The sequence below is a fragment of the Rhipicephalus sanguineus genome, chromosome 5 (genome assembly GCF_013339695.2).
Source record: "Rhipicephalus sanguineus isolate Rsan-2018 chromosome 5, BIME_Rsan_1.4, whole genome shotgun sequence".
In the NCBI taxonomy this organism is placed as follows: Eukaryota; Metazoa; Arthropoda; class Arachnida; order Ixodida; family Ixodidae; genus Rhipicephalus; species Rhipicephalus sanguineus.
The window spans coordinates 108,293,029-108,312,259 of NC_051180.1; the positions used below are offsets into that span (position 1 = coordinate 108,293,029).

Genomic DNA, 19,231 nt, shown 5'->3' on the forward strand with positions numbered 1-19,231 from the left:
GCAAATGCCGGTCGCAAGCAAGCACAATAAGCAGGCTCACTTCTATTGCACTCATTCATTCCACAGTCCCGGCAGACCTCGGCAAAACATGGCTACCCTCTATAGCGCAGCAAATTCTGACCTAGTATATGTTTTTCTTAGGGATGGGCGAATATTCGGGCATTCGAATATTCGAGTGTATTACAGTATTCGAATTCGCTTCGATACGAATTCGATTATTCGAAATTTCGAAGTATTCGAATGACAAATATATGTATCATTTTGACTGCACATAACCCCCTGGTAAAGGTGGTTTCACAGCAGTGTCTGGTTGCTGTGCCGTGAAACAACCCATCCAAAAAAAATCTGCACTGCCGTGAAGCCACACTTCAAGGTTAAATGTGCATATTTTTTAAAGTTTAAAAGCGTGTTATATGGGCTCATATGTGCTAAGTATAGTCATTTTTAAATTGTAATGTCTTGCACCCTTAACTTGCACCCTACTGCTATTCAAATCTTGATACTATTCAGGCTGCTTCCACATCATTTCAAACCAAAAAAGTGACTTCACTCATCCCTAGTTCGAATCCTTAAAAATATTGTGCAAGGGTCATGGCAAAAATGCTCATTTTGCTTAATAATATGCCATAAATACTATTAGAACTATTCAATTTGAAATTATTCGACCAAATCGCTATTCGCTTCGGATTCGCTTCGAACCTCAAATTCACTATTCGCCCATCCCTAGTTTTTCTATTGGGGGAAGAGAAGAATTTCTCTCTGGACCTTTATGTGTAGGTGCTGTAAATTCTGTAGTGCTTTTTAGGGTGCTCACACTGCTTCACAGCAGTTTGGAGAACATTATTGACAATGCTAGAGAGCTCTCAAGGGAAAGATGTAGTACTTATATGCAGAAACTGCAGAGGAACATTCGTTGGCACATCTTGAACTTGTACTTCTAGCCTTACTCTAATATTGTACTGCTTGGATTGATGGAGTTGCTACTTTGATCACAAGAACGAGAGCAAGCTGTACAGTGCTTTAACTTCGATTGCAGTATTTCATCTGAGAGGCCGACTAACCACATTCATGTATAAAAAAAAACCCATTGCGAAGGCTCGGGAATCTGTCACATTCTAAATGCAGCGTCCCTTTTTGCTCTTGCCTACCATACCTGAAGGGGCCTTCATTCTTTTTTTCTGTGTTAAGGTTGGTTTTATTTAAATCAGTGCATGATTTCTGGAATTGCAAGAAAGTTAAGATGGGCACTAATTTTCAGGAAACACTGTACAAAGTTGGGCGATTAATCTACAGCATCTAAAATTAATGGTCTCACATGAACGACAAAACAGTTTTTTTTTTTTTAAATACACAATGTACAGCCCCTGTAACCAAATTCTCATGTCAAGCACACGACACCTGGCCAGTGCTTAAAGACGGGGAACTTTTCCGATGAATGAAAATACCTAAGCTGAGAATAGAAACGCTATATGGTAGGCCATAATGCAAGTACATTACTTCATTTTTTTTAGTCTAACTTGAGCGAAATGTTCCCTAGAGAAAAAAATTATGTGCTATATTTATATGGCAATGTTTGGCAGCATCATGTTACTTTCATCACTTGAGTACCTCCCAAGCAGCACATCTTGTCTTCCAAAGAATGCAGAAGCATTGTTATTAAGCAGAGCTAATAATGTCTTACGCGTTAGCTGATTTTACGCTGCTCCTTCGCTTGTTAGGAACATCTGTTACAGAAATTCACTGTTTTTTTTTAAAACACAGGAAACAATCAATACAGTGTGAATTCATGCGGGTGATGTGGTTCGTATGGGGGGTGTGCACAGAACATAGGTGGGTCAGGTTGATACTCACATGCTTTACTAGAATTGGGCAGCGACTTCCGAGAGTCAAGTGGTAACATCATGGGCTTAGTGCGTGAAGATTTCGGTAAGAGTGGCTTATCGGTTTTTGCCACTGTCGTCGCTGCTTACTGGTCTGTGCAGGAGTGGGAAAACAATAGGGGGGAAAAAAAACCAAAGGGGCACGGACAACGACCATGCATCAACGTTCATCACGTGAGAGTAGCAGGTGAAGAAAACAGTGAACAAACTGAACATAACGAAAAGAGTGAGAAAAAGAAAACATAGTGGGTGCACTGAGAAAATAGTGTCTAAACATAAACGCACACACTTAGACAGTTCATCATGCATACATGAACGTTTGAGGTTGAGTCTTAAAGAGTGCAAGGACTTGTGTGAAGTATATGTCTTGAGCCAAAACTATGGTACCTGCTCTTGCAATAAGAGCAAAAAAAGTTGGGGCATGTTCATATAAGGTAGCAGAGACAGCTAGATGTTGCACGCGCATTGCATCTGCAAAAGACGTTGCTGCAAAAATCCTTTTTCATTAGATGAAGGTACACTGTACTATCGGCGTCAAATGAAACGTGAACAGCGGCAAGCATTCGCAAATGGCATAGTGTGCGCCATTCAGTCATCCCAATGAACAGGTGTGCATATCCTGTTTCACAGCACTGCACATACGCGCACCTGTCCACGGTGATGACTGGACTGCGTGCACTACACCATTCTGAATGCTTGCCACTGTTCGCGTTTCATTTGACACTGATAGTACAGAGCATTATAAATGTAAAAATTGCAGTCATTATTCATTTTGCAATGAAAGCTGATCTCAGAAGATGAGCTCAATTAAAGAACACAAGGACATATGAGACAAACATCTATATATTTTATGCTAGGCTCATATTTTGCCAAAACATGATGATATGTCATCAATAAAAAAAGCATTTAAGGTAAACAACATGGCATGCATGCATGTAAATAGTCTTCATTATTTGGCAGTGTTGTCTGCGCTACCTCAAATGGTACAGCAGCTGTGTTCTGGAAGTGTTTGCTACATGAACTACAGTATTAAAATTTATATTGTGCAGGAACTAGTTCTTTGGTAGTGCACTGGCTTTCAAACACATGACATGAACATACAACAGGTGTGAATGAACTAAACTCATGCAGCATCATGTGAACTTGTGCAAGGCACTGTCATGAACTGGTGCAGCAAGTGCAGCTACATTTCAGGATACTTTATAATTACTGTACGAGTTTTCAGAAGTAGGATCTATTTCCTAAACATGTGTTTAGAAAAATTTGAGCTAGCCTATAATTCACTAGACCAGTGCTACCATGTTAAGCGAGATCATTCAAGAAAAGCAGATACTGCTACACTATAGGGTGTGTTAGAGTGTGATCCGGGATATCAGTAAGTAAATGTGCAAGTTGTTAATCATTTACTATGTAACAGATATGGAAATATGTATCCCTGATGTTAGGAACTACAAACATTCCAGTAATTTCTATATAGCAGCACCGTCTTTTTGGGGAAAGGCACTCCCATGCTTAGGCCTTCAAAAGCAGCAAATATGATTTAGTCAGTACAGATTTACAAAGCACAGGTGTGCACATGGTCATGTGCGCATGCACATTAGTAACATGCCAAACAGGTTGTTAACAGACCGTGCAGAGAAGTTTTTGCATGCAAAACTTCCAAAGCCCTGTGCTAGTAAAGTGGCAACTGGCAGTGTGAACGACAATGTCACGACTATCTCATATCCCAACGTTCTGCTACGCTGTAACTAAACCCAATCACAATCACACCCCAATGCACATTCCTGGCTGCATGTTATCTCATAAAGAGGCAGATTTAGCAGTGTTGAATCACAGCAGTGTTAGTGTAAACATTATTTACACTTTCCCACATGTACTGTACAAACTTTCTTGGTTTTGACAGCTAATGCACCAACAGATTGAACAGCACATGTATCATTATGGTGGAAAGAAACACAGAGCGGTTTGTGTGGCTTTCGGTGTGTGCTGCCATGTCTAAGTGTGCTCAGGTTAAACCACTGCACAAATGCAATTAAGTTACGTTGCTTACAGCTTTCAACATGATCACATATTTTCGGCTCACTTAAATGCTCGCTGCTTCTGAACTGTGTGCCACCCACTGGCAGGGCAATCTTGCACCTGGTTATTCTTTCCTATCACCTTTTTCTATCATCTTCCTATTCTCTTTTTTTTCTGTTTCTTCCCCCTCCCCTCCCTTCTCTGCACAGCACAAGGTAGCCAGACAAATGCTGTTCTTGTTAAGTTCTTCTGCACCATGGCACAGTACAGCCACACGTGTTTCTGGTAAAGATTGCCAAAGACAAGCTCAGCTGCAGTTGATGGCATGTTTCATTTTCTTGCAATGCCTTGAATAAGCTGGTTTTGTATTGTGTATATATAGACATGCTTCTTCTGGATGGCAGCATGCAATCTGTGGCGCAGTGCAAGCATGAGCACGTCAATTCTCATTGATGAAGTCTAACGCTTTGGAAGCTGGGGTGTTCAAAAATACTGTCTACTTTGGCCACTTCTGGTCAGATTCCTCGAAATAGCGGCACCATTAACAGAACCCTTATGCGAACTATGGAAAATCTTTGAAGTTTGCTCAAAAGACCTTTCACAAAACCCACGTGACCAAGCAGTTAGGAGAAGGTGGAGGAACGTACCCATGTAGCCACCACCCGAATTTTTCTTCTTGTCGAGTGTGCCAATGTGCTCCTCGGAGATCTCCTGGGAGTTTCGCGATATGGGAGTGGCTGTCATGGCTGCCTCTGGGTTGCTGCTCTTGTCCATGGCCTTGAGTTCCATCTGATCATGGTGGATCCACAGGTCGGGTGGCTTCAGGTCCTTGGTCGCTCCCTTGCCCCCCTTGGCGGCTACACCCTTTGCACTCGCATACCTGTCCAATTGAAACAAAGATGAGACACTGTTACAAATCACTCCTCAGTAAAATGGAACGTAAACAAAAATTGGCAGTGAAGTTTGTATATTTGGATTACCCGAGGCAGTCTAGTACTACAGGCTTGCTCGCAAGAGCAAACCTAAAACCCCTTTCGCAACGTAGAATAATCTCAAGACTAAAATTCCTTTACCAATTATATCATGGTCATTTCCACACATCACGATCTCATTACCAGCAAGACCCGCCTAAGCACTCATTGAGACTAAATCATTCTAAAGCAATCCGCCAACCACTAAGTTGTGTTAACGCTCACAAACACTCCCTTCTTCTGTCGGCTATCTCCCGCTGGAATAATTTATCTAACGGTATTGCATGTTGCAATACGATTGACTCACTCATAAACCTCACTCAATGTATCAAATTTTCACCATGAACTTTCGGCAATGTATGCACTTTCATGTATTCATGTACCCACTCCTGCATGGGCCGGAAAGGCCTGCAGTGTATTCAAATAAAAAAAAAAGTGCACACACTGACTGATGCTGTAGTATGTCCTACAGCTGCACAGTGCGATCCATTTCAGATGCTCTAATAGCTTCCATCTTTCATTAATTCACTGTATAGTTGGCAACATGACGTAAAGAAAGAGAAATTTTACATATCTGACTAAACTGTGGACGATGATGAACGAGAAGAAATCCAAGTGCATCTTTTTACTCAGACAGCTAAGGCTGAGCTGTTTTCAGCTTGGTTAGACGGTTACTGCAGTATGCAGCAAGGGTCACTGAGCTATCAGAGCCATCCATTTTGTGTGGTTTAGCACAAAAGCAAAATGTCATCACCTTCATGCTATCTTACACCCTCCCCACACATGAAAGTTTCTCAACATAACAACATTAAGTGGTGCGACCCGGATCTACAAATTTTCTGTGTTCTTTTGCATAGATGCCTGAAGTATTACAGACTTGTTGCAGGCAGATGAACTGAAGTTTTTTGGTCTCTTGAGGACAGTTGTAGTTATCAGCTAGAGCTACAAGTACATGTTCAACAAAATTAACTGGAACTTTATTTTTTTCCCCTGAAGCAGCTCAAGTTGCCCTACAAATTTAGTCAAGAGCAGTTGGCAAGTAAACTGCGCTGATAAAGGACAAAACAGCAGCCACACAATATTCGTACTCGTACGTGGGAAATGTACTACCTATCTATCTAGACTGCTTGGCTGTTTCAGATAAGAATATTTGGAACATATCCTCACTATATAAAATGGCTCGTGACGATGGAATACACTGTAACACCATGAAAGCAATGAGACAAAGATAAGGCTGTTGTGTAGCCAAGCTGCATGATTGGGCACCCCCGCATTTCCACTAAGAAATTCACTGGTGACAGAATTTTTTTACAGATGGTCTAATTTAAGTAACCGTCCAGCAAAACAGTCATTGCATTCTGCACTGTCATGTTCCTTCTCTTTATCTTGCTGTAACCATACTTTGTCTACAGCGAAATACCCTTTAATTCAGGACGAAATTTATGCATACTCTATGGCTTTTGTGTAGGGGTACTAAAATACTAGCTATTTCCTAAGGAGAAGCATTTTTTTTATTATTCTAGTAAACTAACATAACTTTATTTTGTAGGGCGGCCACCTCTGCAGAAGTACATCTTCACTATTGAATAGAAGACTGAGGTAAGCACTTTTACATAAATCATTTACACATGCATGTTGATGGTTCACCATATAGATTACACTTCAGTGAATTATAATGTACTCAACATTACGGCCGACCTTTATTAATTCGATATTTTAGGTTCTGTGACAGCGGCTTGAATGATCCAATTTATGAATTAAACAAGGAGTGAAATTGAACGGGTGAGGTTATTACCCACATAACATGGTTAAGTTGAGTGGACCACAAATAGGGCAGAAGAGTAATGACATTATCTTTTCCCCCAAAAACACCCACCTTACTTTAAGTAATCAGCTTAAAATGAATAACACAGTACTAGAAAGAGTTAGTAATACAAAATTTCTCGGTGTATACTTGGACGCGCAACTTTCACGGCACACACACGTACATGAGAAAACACTTAAAATATACAGAAAAATACCCATTCTTTACAGGCTACGCTACATTTTCCCAATAAAGACAATGTTAACATTATATCATTCTTTCATACACTCACACATCACGTATGCTATAATAATTCATGGATTAACCTACCCGACAACACTGAAACCCCTCAAAGTAGCACAGAACACAGCTGTGCGTGCCCTTTTCTCCATACCAAAAACAGACTCAGCTTCATATGCTTATAGACTACTAAACATACAACCCATCACAGTTTGTGTCAATTATCGTGTATTACTACTTGTCTACAAACTTTTGCATAACGCTGTTCAATGTCCGTCAATAGCATTAACATATCAAATGCCCACATATTCCTTACGTTCTACTTTAAGTAAACCATTATGCATACCCCGCATAAGGACTAACTACGGATCACATTCATTTTCTTATATTGCATCAAAACTCTGGAATAGTTTACCTTGTACCATCGCAGCATCCACATCATTTCATTTGTATAAGCAATGTGTTCGCGATCACCTGCAAAACTCACAATAGTAATACTTGAATTAATAAATATTATTTCGATTTCTTTGTGGTTATATGTATTTATGTATTGCTATGTTTCTATAATGTATTTATTGTATTTCGTTGCACTTTTATGTACTTATATTGCTCTGTAGCTGAGCAGTACCTACTACTGTTAAAAAACGGACCCCTGCAACTGCCTTTCACTGGGCTCTGGGTCCTACCTGTATAATAATAACCAGTCATTATATGTATGTTACACAATAAATATTGATTGATTGATTGATTGATTGATTGATTGATTGATTGATTGATTGATTGATTGATTGATTGATTGATTGATTGATTGGTTGATTGATTGATTGATTGATGCACGGGCGTTCTTTTGATCCACGAAACATGGTCAAGTCCAGTGTACCACAGTTTGCTAATAGGCATTGTATAATAACAGTATCGTTAACAGCCGGCCATGCTTCCATTTTGAATTGCCATGTGACCAGCAACTGCATAGCTAATCTTGCACTATGCTTCTGCTACCTCTTTAAGCGGAACTTCCATCCTGTTCTTAAATAAATAATCTCTTGGTTTACATGTGTAAAAAACTACCAGCGTTAGCTATCATCTCCACTGCCTTAGCTACACACCACAAGGCACAAATGTACAATCAAAGTTTAGCTCGAAGTGCAGAGGTACTTACGTCTTACTATTCACTGGACCAATGTAGCCCTGGCGCCGTCGGCACATCATGTAGCAGATTACAATCAGGATAAGCAAGATGACTGTGAAGCCTGATGCTATCGCAATGTACAGAACGTTGTTCGAGATCCCACCTACGCGGAGACAGAAGGCCAACATTAAAGTTATCCGCACTATTTAGAACACGTTAACGATGCACCAAACAAAGTAGCATATCTATAACACATGTATCATTAAAATAACTACAAGCAACGCTTGTAAAGCTTTGCTGCTAATGAACACACATGGCCTCCTTCTAGCGACAAGCCTCCACAAACTAAGAAGGCTGTTTGTAACTGAGGGTCTACTAACAGTAGTTGCAGACAGTAACACTACATTAGAGCCATTTCCAGCATTCAATAATTAGTAATGTAGACAGCATGCAAACTATATTTGTTCAACGATATTGCTACAGCTATGGTGTATAGCTCTGTCAATCTTTCTGTGACTTATTGCTCATTCTCTTCAGCATCGGATTGCTTGATAATGAAATTAGTTATTTTGACTTTGACTTTGCAACTGCTTCAAACAAAGAGGCTTTTGTTCCTGCTGTCGATTGACTGTACGACCTGTCTTTGACAGAATGTGCGATAAATACATCGCGTTGATAGAAAAATATCCAATACTGCTGCACCTGTGACAGTGATCTGCCAGGTGTTTTCTTCACCATCTCCACTTCACCAATACTGGACGACTTTTACTTTGGATTTCTGGCTCTCAATTCTAACTTTAGGTGTTACTATATAGGTGACATGGATGCTTATGTTCATGGAAATTACATTTTTCTGATGTAACTTTGTCAAAAGATAGAAGTCACTATAATTATGGGTGCCTAAAGCCACATTGGTTTTAATATACAGTACATAATGCACATGCACATGCCATAACACCACAGCTTGACATGCTTAGCATGGCAACATGTGGGTGATGCGAGTTAAATCATTAAAACAAAAAAAAACTAAGAAACATGTTACAGCCAATTCCTTCATGCCATGCATCTTAGACATTCACTTACCGTTGCTGGTAGCTCCAGTAGCAAGCTCTAAACCTAAATATCGCCAACAGAACAAACAATCCATAAAATTAAAACAAACGAAACGGCAACAAAAGAACAGCACACACACATACACATGGTGACACACATGCACGCTCTTACCATGCGAGAAACTCAAGAAAACAAAGTAGAAAACATTGAAAAAGGAAAAAGCATGCTTTATTTGAAGTAACAAAGAATGAAGGAGAAACAGATTTTGAATCTCAAGTACAATGCACTTGATAATTCATTTGAAAATCATTAGTAACAGAAACATGTCTCAGACACAAAATGCCAAACTTTGCTTCTCTAAGCAATATCATGCACTATATTGTACATATAAGCCTTTTTTTTTAGAACTCTAGAGTATGTGTATATATGTGTATTCATAAACAGCCACAAGCAGTACATTCTATGACAACAAGGTATTTAGATGCTGGTGAATGCCTCTTGCACTGAACGGCTTCAGGCACCTCGTGCCATATGAAATCAACTACAGAATGTGTGGAGAACCATAGGCAAACCTATGAAAGCAACACCTTATTGCTTAAATAGAATCTTTTTTAACAATGGGTGCTTATAAATTTTATTTTATTCTTATTTATTTATTTGGTTAACATAATACATAAATGCCATGACGCATGGGGCAAAAGATGACATTACAGAATCACCTGACTAGGCCTCTTCCACCATATTAACATTCACTGCACAAAATGATCTCATAAATTATTGAAACTGATATACAGCACATACATGCATGACTGCAGAAAGTAACAAGGAAATTCTGCCTAATGTGACATTTTAAACTTACAACATTTCTCTTAAAAGATCAGAACGAGTCAGGGAGCCATATCACAGTAATAAAAGCAAGAAATAAGGAAGTGCTAAGTATTAACATAGTCCTTCGAAATTGAGGGGCTAGGGTATTAGCATTCAGTCAAGAGCACAACTACAACAGCTATGGAAAAGAGGTACCACTTTGATTAGAACACAAGCTATAGATTTATACATCACATACGTGTTTTTCATTCCATCATTCTTTCACAACAATAATCTCCAATCGATATACCATGCAATTGCGGATAGATGCAAAATTGTAGTTTATAAATATAAGATGCCCGTAGTATTGGTTTGTTTGAGTGTGTTGCTTCGTAAAGCTGCTGAATACAAGTGTAGCCACTTGTAAAATAACATGCAGAAAAAGAACTTTAATTGTTCCTACTGGCATGTTCCAGTGTTTCACACAAATGATGAGAGAAAATATAAAAAACACAGGATACTTTATTATTGGACAGTTGGCTGTAGTTGTACAACGGCATCTCTAAAACCAGTGTCCTAAATATTGTGAAAAAAGATAAGAAAGAAGATTCAGAAAGACAGAATATGAGAAAATTTAGAGAAAGAAATGTTAGTGCATAAGCGAGACAGTGTCAATGAGGCAAGTAGAGCTCAAAAGAGCAGAGTTGTACTCCAGCAGCTCCAAGAGAATAAAACCTATTGTGGTTCCCCAATTCTTAGCAATGAATCAAGGTAACTTGTTCTGTTACAAACAAAAATATGCTACTGAAAAATATTTCGCACTGCTTACAAACAAGTTTCATTCCGATGAAACACTTATGAGGTAGCTATTCTATCATGCTGTTTTCATACATTTCCAAAAAAGAAAAAAAAAACCTTGAAACTATTTGCCTTCTGAATTTATATACAGGATTACAGGGAAGCTTATAAGCAATTCATCGCTTAAGTTTTTGTCCTCTAAAAAATGTGATGAAAAACATCTAAAAGACAGACCTCATGCTTAGTAGTGCACAGGAGTGGTTAAATAATTATTGGAAATTATTGTTTGCTGTGTAGAGAGACACAGCTGTTATGCTAACTTCAGTTATTTCTAGGCAAGTCGTCAAATTGATGACAAAGGAAGAAATGTTACAAATTACCTAAGTTATTATAAGCACACAAACATACACTTTTTAAAAGTTTGTTTGTAGACTGCGACATGCCTTAAGCTTACTCTAGAGTTCTAAGTACTAAAACTGCTGAAATTTCCAGCTTCCATTCTAGCAAAATTCAGATCCCAACTATACAAGCTACAAACTTTCAAATCAGGACAAGGAGCAATAAAAATGAAGTACTTCTGTGGCCACTTATGACTGCACATGAACCATTTGGGACTGTGATAGACAGGTTTGTGACCTTCAAAAAAGTATAATAGTTTTCTTCCGTGTATTGACACAATCTACACATTTTGCATTGCTTTGAGGACATACTAAGACAAAAAAATATGTTTTGTGGCTGCTGATGACCAATGTGATGGCTTGTGACCTTAACAACAAAGCTCGTGACTGCCAGAAAATAAGGCAACTTCTGCTATGTGTCTCCGCAGTAACGTGGCTAAAATAAAGGGGCACGATTCATGGCACGATTAACAACCAAATGCCGAGTACTTTCAGCCATGCAAGAAACAAAAAGTGCTTTGCTACAGCCATTGCATGACAGCTGAAAACAGGAGCAGCAACCACTGAGGGTAGTGCAACATACTCTTGCCTGTATGGTAGACCACCTCGGACGAGAGTGGGCCATAGCCCTTGCTGTTCCGGGCCTGGATCTTGAAGTGGTAGGTGGTGTCTGTGGTGAGGCCTTTGATCACAGCACTCATGCGATCCCCGACCACGGCTTCTACAACCCAATCCCGGTCTTTTTGCGAGTTGTCGGCTGTGTACAGGATCACGTAACCTGCCCAACAGAAGAGCAGAATACGAAAGATCCCGTAAAAAGAAAACTCAGGTTTAACATCCTGAAACTACACAATGGGCCAAGGGCGACACCATAGCAAGGCACTCTCGATCGATTCAAATGGGCTGGGGTTCACTGACATGCACCTGAATATTTACACATGAACATTTTTGCACATAGCTTCCCTCGACACATAGCCACATTCATCGAGAATCTAACTCAAATGAAAAAAATCAACAGTCTGAGGACCGCCAAGTCTAAGGAGGTGGCTCCATGTTACGGTTTCTCATTTTCAGTGCTAGACAGTTCCAGTATAGCATCGTGAATGTTTTTGTAGCCAAATGCAAAGCAGCTATGGCCATACTGCATGTATGCTCAACTACTGACAAGACCTTTAACACGTTCGCTGCGGCGCACTTTCTTGAGGTCTCGTTTTAGATGCGGAGTAACCCACCCGTGGGTCTTACAGGTGCACCGTGACCCACCGGTGGGTCACGCGCCTTTGCCTGTTTCATTCGCTCCAAAAGATGGCGCCGCTAACTTTGCGGCTGGCATGTGGCGCGCTTATTTGAACGACACAGTGCTATTTTTTGCCTTTTTCGTGTAAAGCTATGCTGAAATCTAAAGTGTCTGGCACCAGAAAACACAAACACATGTTTAGTTCCTCTGTGTTGTGGCATGATGATCCATGAGTCGCGCTAAAATGTTTGGGAGCAGCAGGAAGAACGCATGTATACTTATTTGAATGAAACATACTTGAAAAACAGCGGAAAAATGGTGGCGAGCAATACAATAGAGAAATAGGCCGCCACTCTGCTCCTTAAAAACAACATCGCCGTCCCACGTCGGATGCAATAAAAATATATGTATTGGTTTCATTCTCAAACCGTATACAGCAGCGCATGACGGAGAGTTCCTGAGCATGGGTCACCGGTGGGTCACACCGTACACAGCATGAAAACGTTTTCATTCAGTGAGTCATGCGTCACTGGTGGGTCACGGAATCTAACACCAGAAGAGTATTCTTCTGGTTATTTATAACCTCTTACAACAAGAATCGTACCTCTGTGTTCAAGTGTGATGAAGTTATCGCATCAGCAAGCAGATGTATGCTTGTAACATCGCAACCGCATAGGAGGAGCACATGCTGTGACCCACCGGCGACCCACGCCGCAGTGAACATGTTAATAGAACATTTTACATGGTGAATGGATGGCCACAGCTAAATGTTGTGATGCCACTTGATAACACAGAAATCAACTCTCGTGGTAACATCGGTGGCTTTTGTTAGTCCTGGCTGCATCACATTGCAAGGCTGATATCAGTAACAATGACATGTCACCATTATTTTGCCTTCAAAGAGAGACACAGTGATGTGATTGACTGAAGCTGTTTTGGAGCAGGTTTTTGGAGCAGCAAAAAGTGCGTTTTGGAGCAGGTAAAAGGGCTTTTGGAGCAGCCAAAAACGCGTTTGGGAGCAGGGAAAACAGCTTTTGGATCAGCTAAAAGCTCACTGCCAAGGGGAAAAATGAACCGTGTCAAGCAAAACAGTCAAATAAGGAGGAACTGTTTTGAAATAAAAAGTTCTGTCCAATAATGGCTGTTTGCATAACACCATTGGTTCACCTAACAGCGCCGTAAGCGTAAACATTGGACAAGGGTGTCAATGCAGGCAGCCATTGGCGTTGCGGTCTTATAATGGCTTAGAGTGGCCAAACTAACAATGCAGGTAGGGTTTCCCAACTACAGCAGAATCTCGGTGATACGAATCTGAAGGGGGAACGACAATATTCATATCGCCCAAAATTTGGTATCATCAAAAGACTAGCAAGACCTGTTTTCAAACCACGATATACGCACAAAACATTAACTTCTGTCAAAAGAACTCGCGTATGCCTTTCTGGGACACACGTGAACGGACAAATAAGGGACGGCGCAGCTGGCTGCCGCGAAAGCGCGCGTGAAAGCTTCGCATGAGGCCAACTGAAAACTAAGTGAAGTCCGCTCAACCATAGTGACAAGCGAAGATCGACACGAAAGACGAAAGGCTTCGTGCCAGGAGCATAGGCAGAAATTTTGTCTGGGGTGGGGGGAGGGGGGGGGGGGGTCGGCACCTCCTTGATTTGAAGTGGGGGCCGGGCAGGCAGATGTGGTCAAGTGTCATTTTGGGTGCTTCCATATTGCTAGCGAACACACACAAAGGACGACATAGAAGGAGACAGGACCATCGCTAGACTAGTCTAGTGATGGTCCTGTCTCCTTCTATGTCGTCCTTTGTGTGTGTTCGCTAGCAATATGGAAGCATTCAATCAATACCAACTAGCCCAGCTTAATGCATTAACGAGTCATTTTGGGCTCTGTATGCCATAGCAAAAAAAAAAAAAAAAAAATTTCGGCGGGAGGGGGGGGGGTTGCGCCCCTCCTGGCTACACCACTGCTTCGTGCCTTTTTCTACGACTATATAGCCTTTAATCTACCGCTCCGTTAGCCGCGTACCTTCGGAGCTCATAGTCGCTATCGATGATCGCGTTGATAGCGCCCGTGGTTTCGTCCGCGGCGGTTGCGGCAAACGGTAGTTCCGTTTTCAATCCGCCTGCGCTGGCTGCGCACGTGCCTTCAAAACTACGTTCTGCGTCGCCTGTATTGCTATCTATAATCACATCTGCCGCTCTTTTGTCCGCGGCGTTTGCGGGAAGCAGCGCCACTTGGATTGGGTGGGCGTTGGACGCACATGCACTTTCGGAGTCCTGTCAGTTTCGTCGTCACCATACATGATAGTGTCAAGAGCGACTGCGGTTTCGCCCACAGCGGTTATGGCAAACGATAACCACAGTTCTAACAGTGTGCGCACTGGCCGCGCGCGTACTTCCGAAGCTAACAGCATTCTGCTCTCGGCCGTCGCTCGACGGATTCGGTACCAAAGTTCGTATCACCCGCCGCGACGCGGAAAAGAGTTCGGGACATCCAAATTTCGGCCCATTCGACACAGTGGAATTCGGCTGGGAAATTTCACGAATTCGTATCAGCCGGTTACGTTTACATCAACGCCTCCTAAATTGGTTTACTTGGGTTCTCAAAGAGTCTGGATCGGATTGGGTTGCAATTTTTGTCATGTCGTCTGATATGCAGGTCTGTGGAGTTTTCGTACACCTGCTGAATTCCGACGCGTCTTCGTGGCCTAAATGTGCCTCTTGTGTTGCATTTCGCTTTATCGCTGCAAAACCATGCTGTTATTTCTGCTGTGTAGCTACCCCTAACCGTGGTCAGCCGTAACCGTAGTCAGCTTAACCACGGTTAAGGTTGTCCGTGTGACAGGGGTATAACACTCGTTCGAGTAGCGGAACTTAAAAACGGGTGCAAAAATAAGACAGGCATGGACGTCGCTGTACTAACAACTGAAATTTTACTTCTATGTTGCGGCGGCGGTGCGGTCACACCAGCTCGCTGCGAGCCGCTCTTTCCAAGGTGCATTTTTGGGGGGTCACACCAATTTGCAGCAGTCTGGAGAGGGTTATGTCGGTTATGGTTGTGTCCCCAAAAAGCGCCGGGCAGCGTGCCGAGAAAAATGATGCACGAACACATTCCTCTCGCGGCACGAAAATGTTGCCGCGCGGCAGCACGGCCGCCTAGATCATCGGCGCGCGGCCTAGCGCGGCTGTGTTGCAACACCGCTGCGCGACCCGATCCAGGCGGCCGTGGCGGCAGCTTTGGAGTGTCGCGTTTTGCCGCCGGCGGCGCGCTGCGCACGCTTTTCCTAGAGTTACTGTATATGCTACCGTATATGCTACCTAAAGGTAGCATATACAGTAACTCTAGCTTTTCCGCTAGTGTGCTTAGTTTGGCGCAGTTTTGGCGCAAAACAGCGGAGATGTAGCAGGATGTAGCAGCTTTCACGTCTTGGCGCAGTTTGGCGCAATTGGCGCAGCTATCACATCACTGCATACTGTAATTGAAAAGGCTGATTAGAGCAGTTAGTATGTTTTGCTGTCGTAACAAAAAAGCACACAGTCATAAACGCACTCCCAGTAATTCAAGTGACACAGGGTCAGAGCATTTGATAGACGACATGCTCATACCTGTAACCATGCCATTTTGCTGCTTAGGAGGCTGCCAATGAAGATTCACAGTCGTTGGAGAGTCCTCGCTCGGAACGACAGTAAGGTCTCGCGGTGGACTTGAAGGTGCTAAAAATAAGAACATAAAAGTTCAATCAGTATATACTTGAATGCATAAGAGTATCGAAATAAAAAATATATTTAATCATATTTGTTCAATAAACCGAGTTTCACCTTGATTAAAGGGCCCCTCACCACCCCAAGTTCAAAGATGAGGGAGTGGTTTCTTTCTCGCCTTCACTACCCTTCCTACAAGCGATATCTCCTCCTCGCCACTTATTTCTTAAAAGCATGTGTACAATGAAAGCACTAAGCGTGGAGCCTATCAGGACTTCACGTTTGTCAGCTACATGCCGTTATCTCCGCTTGTGCAGTCAAAAACACATAAAATGAAGTGAAATCAGTTGATCGCGCACGATAGTCATGCGAGACAAGGAAGAACGGGTGGGCGGCTGCATGGCAAAGCTGTGTAGGAGACGGTTCACAACTGATATTTCGCGTATATGGACCAATCGAGAGTATGTACCGTAATGACGTCATGCGAATCACTGTTCTTGCGTCACGAAGTACGCCAGAAAGACGAGAAATGCCAGGAGGGGATAATGCACTTGTGTTTTGTATTTTCAGAGGCTGCTAAGGAGCCCTTTGAGAACTGCACCAGTACATTTTACAGGAACACTGGGGGCTTACCTGCTTCCTGTGTAGTATTGAGGACATCCATACTATAGGCACTTTCCCGGCGACCCTTGACAACCTTCACGGCGAATTCGTAGAGAGTGTTTGGCCGCAGGTCGTCGATCATGCAATTGAGGTTTGTGGAGTTGAAGTAGCGGTACTTGGGCTGTCCGTGGCCCTTGTAGCGCACCGTGTAAAAGCGGTTGTCCGTGATCACCTGGCTACTGGCGAGGGTGCTGTCACTCCAGAACAAAACGACTGTGTTGGGTGACAGCACAATAGCCTTGAGGCCTACGGGTGGCAGCATTGGAACCAGAGGCTCTGGGGCTGAAAGATGGCACAGAATGATGACATCGTGGGATTAACAGGAAGCGAGCAAGAAAAACCACACCTTATGCCAGAGCACTAACAAAATGAAATGATTGCTAAGGCCATTGTTTCATACAACAATTGACCAATACAACAAAACATACAAATAATGCATGCAATATGAGAAAAAAAAAAGCACAAAGTGTGAAAGTGTACGTGTGCTGCACTTATTTACTTGCCGCCGCAACATTATTCTTTGAAGTGAGATTAAAACTGCACACACAGCCTTAAATGCGCTAAAACCATAAATAAAATGCATCATACATATGTGTAGCCAAGGTGTCAATTGCTCACCACAGGATCTCAGGAAACGTTGAGTTTGCATAAGTGGTGTGTGACCCCGGTCATTAAAACTGGTTTTCTGCACAAATCTAAATGCAAGGCTATGTGCCCAAGTTGTCGGGATATGAGTAAGCTTTTTCTCTTGGATCTTCAAGGCCGTACAGTTTAAACGCTGACTGTGCGTCTTACGTGGTCAGCCTTCCACTGGATTTAAGTGTGGCCAAAACTTGGCAAGGTATTCATCCTCGACAATTATTCCTGCCACTGAAAGCTTTGAAATGCTCGGGACACAATATACAGAATAAACAAATATAATAAGAGAAGTGAGGAAAGAAATATCTTGTTATAATGGCAATGCTAAACTTATTACTTACTTGATTCAATGAGTGTCTTCACAGTTTCATATATCGGCTGGCCATCACCAATCTGATTGAAAGCTCTCACGCTGATCACATATTCATTGGAAGGTTCTGCAAACATGAAATAATATAATGTCAGACGTATTCATTAACATACTCAGATTATTTAATATTCCCAGGTTGTACTGTACATCAAGATCCTTTGCTTGACCTAATTCATGATGTTGGACTCATATGTACTGGTAAACTAGAAAAGAAGCAAACTGTAAAGGCAAAACAACACATAAAATAATCAAGTTTTTATCTGGAAAGAAAATGAGTGACATTCTAGGCAAACATTTTTTTGTCACCCAATGCTTCATGCTGTGCAATGTGAACATGAAGCAATAGGCAGTTAACATAAATGCAAATCTTGGCTTCAAGATTAAAAAAAAACGCTTTCCTTAGTGAAAACATTTGCTTCCTATTACAACAATGACTTAGAGCAAATAAACCCTAAGTTCATTCGATACTAACATATATAGTTACAGACAGTGTTGGCAACTGTCTCAATCATTATATAATTAAGAATGACAACACAATGTTAAAGTTAAGACAAAGTAAAATATTTTTTTTTGTTCATTGGGACATAAGGTAACTGTAGAGACATCAAACAGTGTGTGATAAAGCTGAGAGTTTCATAAGACACAACTGACAGTTGGTCGTTACACATATGGACTAATTCTAATTGGTTTCGCCTAAGTTTCAGGACACAAACCTTCCCATGAGCTTTTATCACTGGCAGTAACCCCGCTGTGCTTGCTCGATCTTGAGAGTGTGAATGCTGCAGGCTGAAAAAAAAAACGTACAAAATAAAAAAGAAATCAGAACTCACGCAAGTTCTCAATGGTGTAGTAGCGTTGCTTCCCATTGAGCACCTTGGTGTAGACATCGGGCAGGCCTATGCCCCAGCCGATGGTGTAGCCACGGATCATGATGTCCTGATTTCGAGGAGGTGCCCAACTAACAAAGATGCTTGTCGACGTTGGCTTCGCTCGCAGTCCACTTGGCTGATCGGGTACTCGGGACTCTGCATCAAAGACACAAGGCAGCAGTTGATTGGGTTAGTATTCATGCACACTTACATCTTCTCGATATGTCTAGCAAATTAATATCGACAACCAAGAAAGTTCACTGATGACTTGCTTCATTAATTAGCATGGAACTTCATAGGTAGCATTCAGGCTGAGTGAAAATTGCTGCTAGCCTCTACTTTCTAAGCGTCACAAGACTTCAGTCAACGGAACTATTCACTCCCATATTTACTTTCCTGGCTATGCAGACTGCAATTTGCAATTATTTACGTCAAATAACTCAGAGGTAGAAGCAACAAGAAATAGTTGAACAATGGATGTCGCTGGAGCCAATGTTTCAAGAAGTGTACCTGTCATCGTTAGGGCAGCAACTGCTTTCCTTAGCAGCGATTTTATGTACGGTTTGCTAGGCAACCAGTATTCCAGTTTAATCTGAAAAGACTGTTCACCATCCCAAAACGCTTATTATACCTGGTGGTAA

At 41.8% G+C, this 19,231-nt stretch overlaps 1 protein-coding gene across 6 annotated transcripts in view; it reads right to left on the reverse strand.

Annotated features, from left to right (window-relative positions):
• Positions 1 to 19,231, reverse strand: part of LOC119394107 (neogenin) — a 577,826-nt gene that overhangs the window by 80,696 nt on the left and 477,899 nt on the right. For 2 of the 6 annotated variants that reach the window (XM_049415639.1, XM_049415638.1), the window contains exons 14-21: positions 18,552 to 18,746; positions 17,693 to 17,788; positions 16,683 to 16,994; positions 15,954 to 16,061; positions 11,683 to 11,877; positions 9,127 to 9,159; positions 8,074 to 8,206; positions 4,547 to 4,779 (exon numbers count right to left, since the gene is read on the reverse strand). In XM_049415639.1, coding sequence (XP_049271596.1) covers positions 4,547 to 4,779; positions 8,074 to 8,206; positions 9,127 to 9,159; positions 11,683 to 11,877; positions 15,954 to 16,061; positions 16,683 to 16,994; positions 17,693 to 17,788; positions 18,552 to 18,746 — 1,305 coding nt within the window. The remainder of the gene's footprint in view (positions 1 to 4,546; positions 4,780 to 8,073; positions 8,207 to 9,126; positions 9,160 to 11,682; positions 11,878 to 15,953; positions 16,062 to 16,682; positions 16,995 to 17,692; positions 17,789 to 18,551; positions 18,747 to 19,231) is intronic. The other 4 variants (XM_049415637.1, XM_049415636.1, XM_049415635.1 and 1 more) reach the window with 4 other exon arrangements.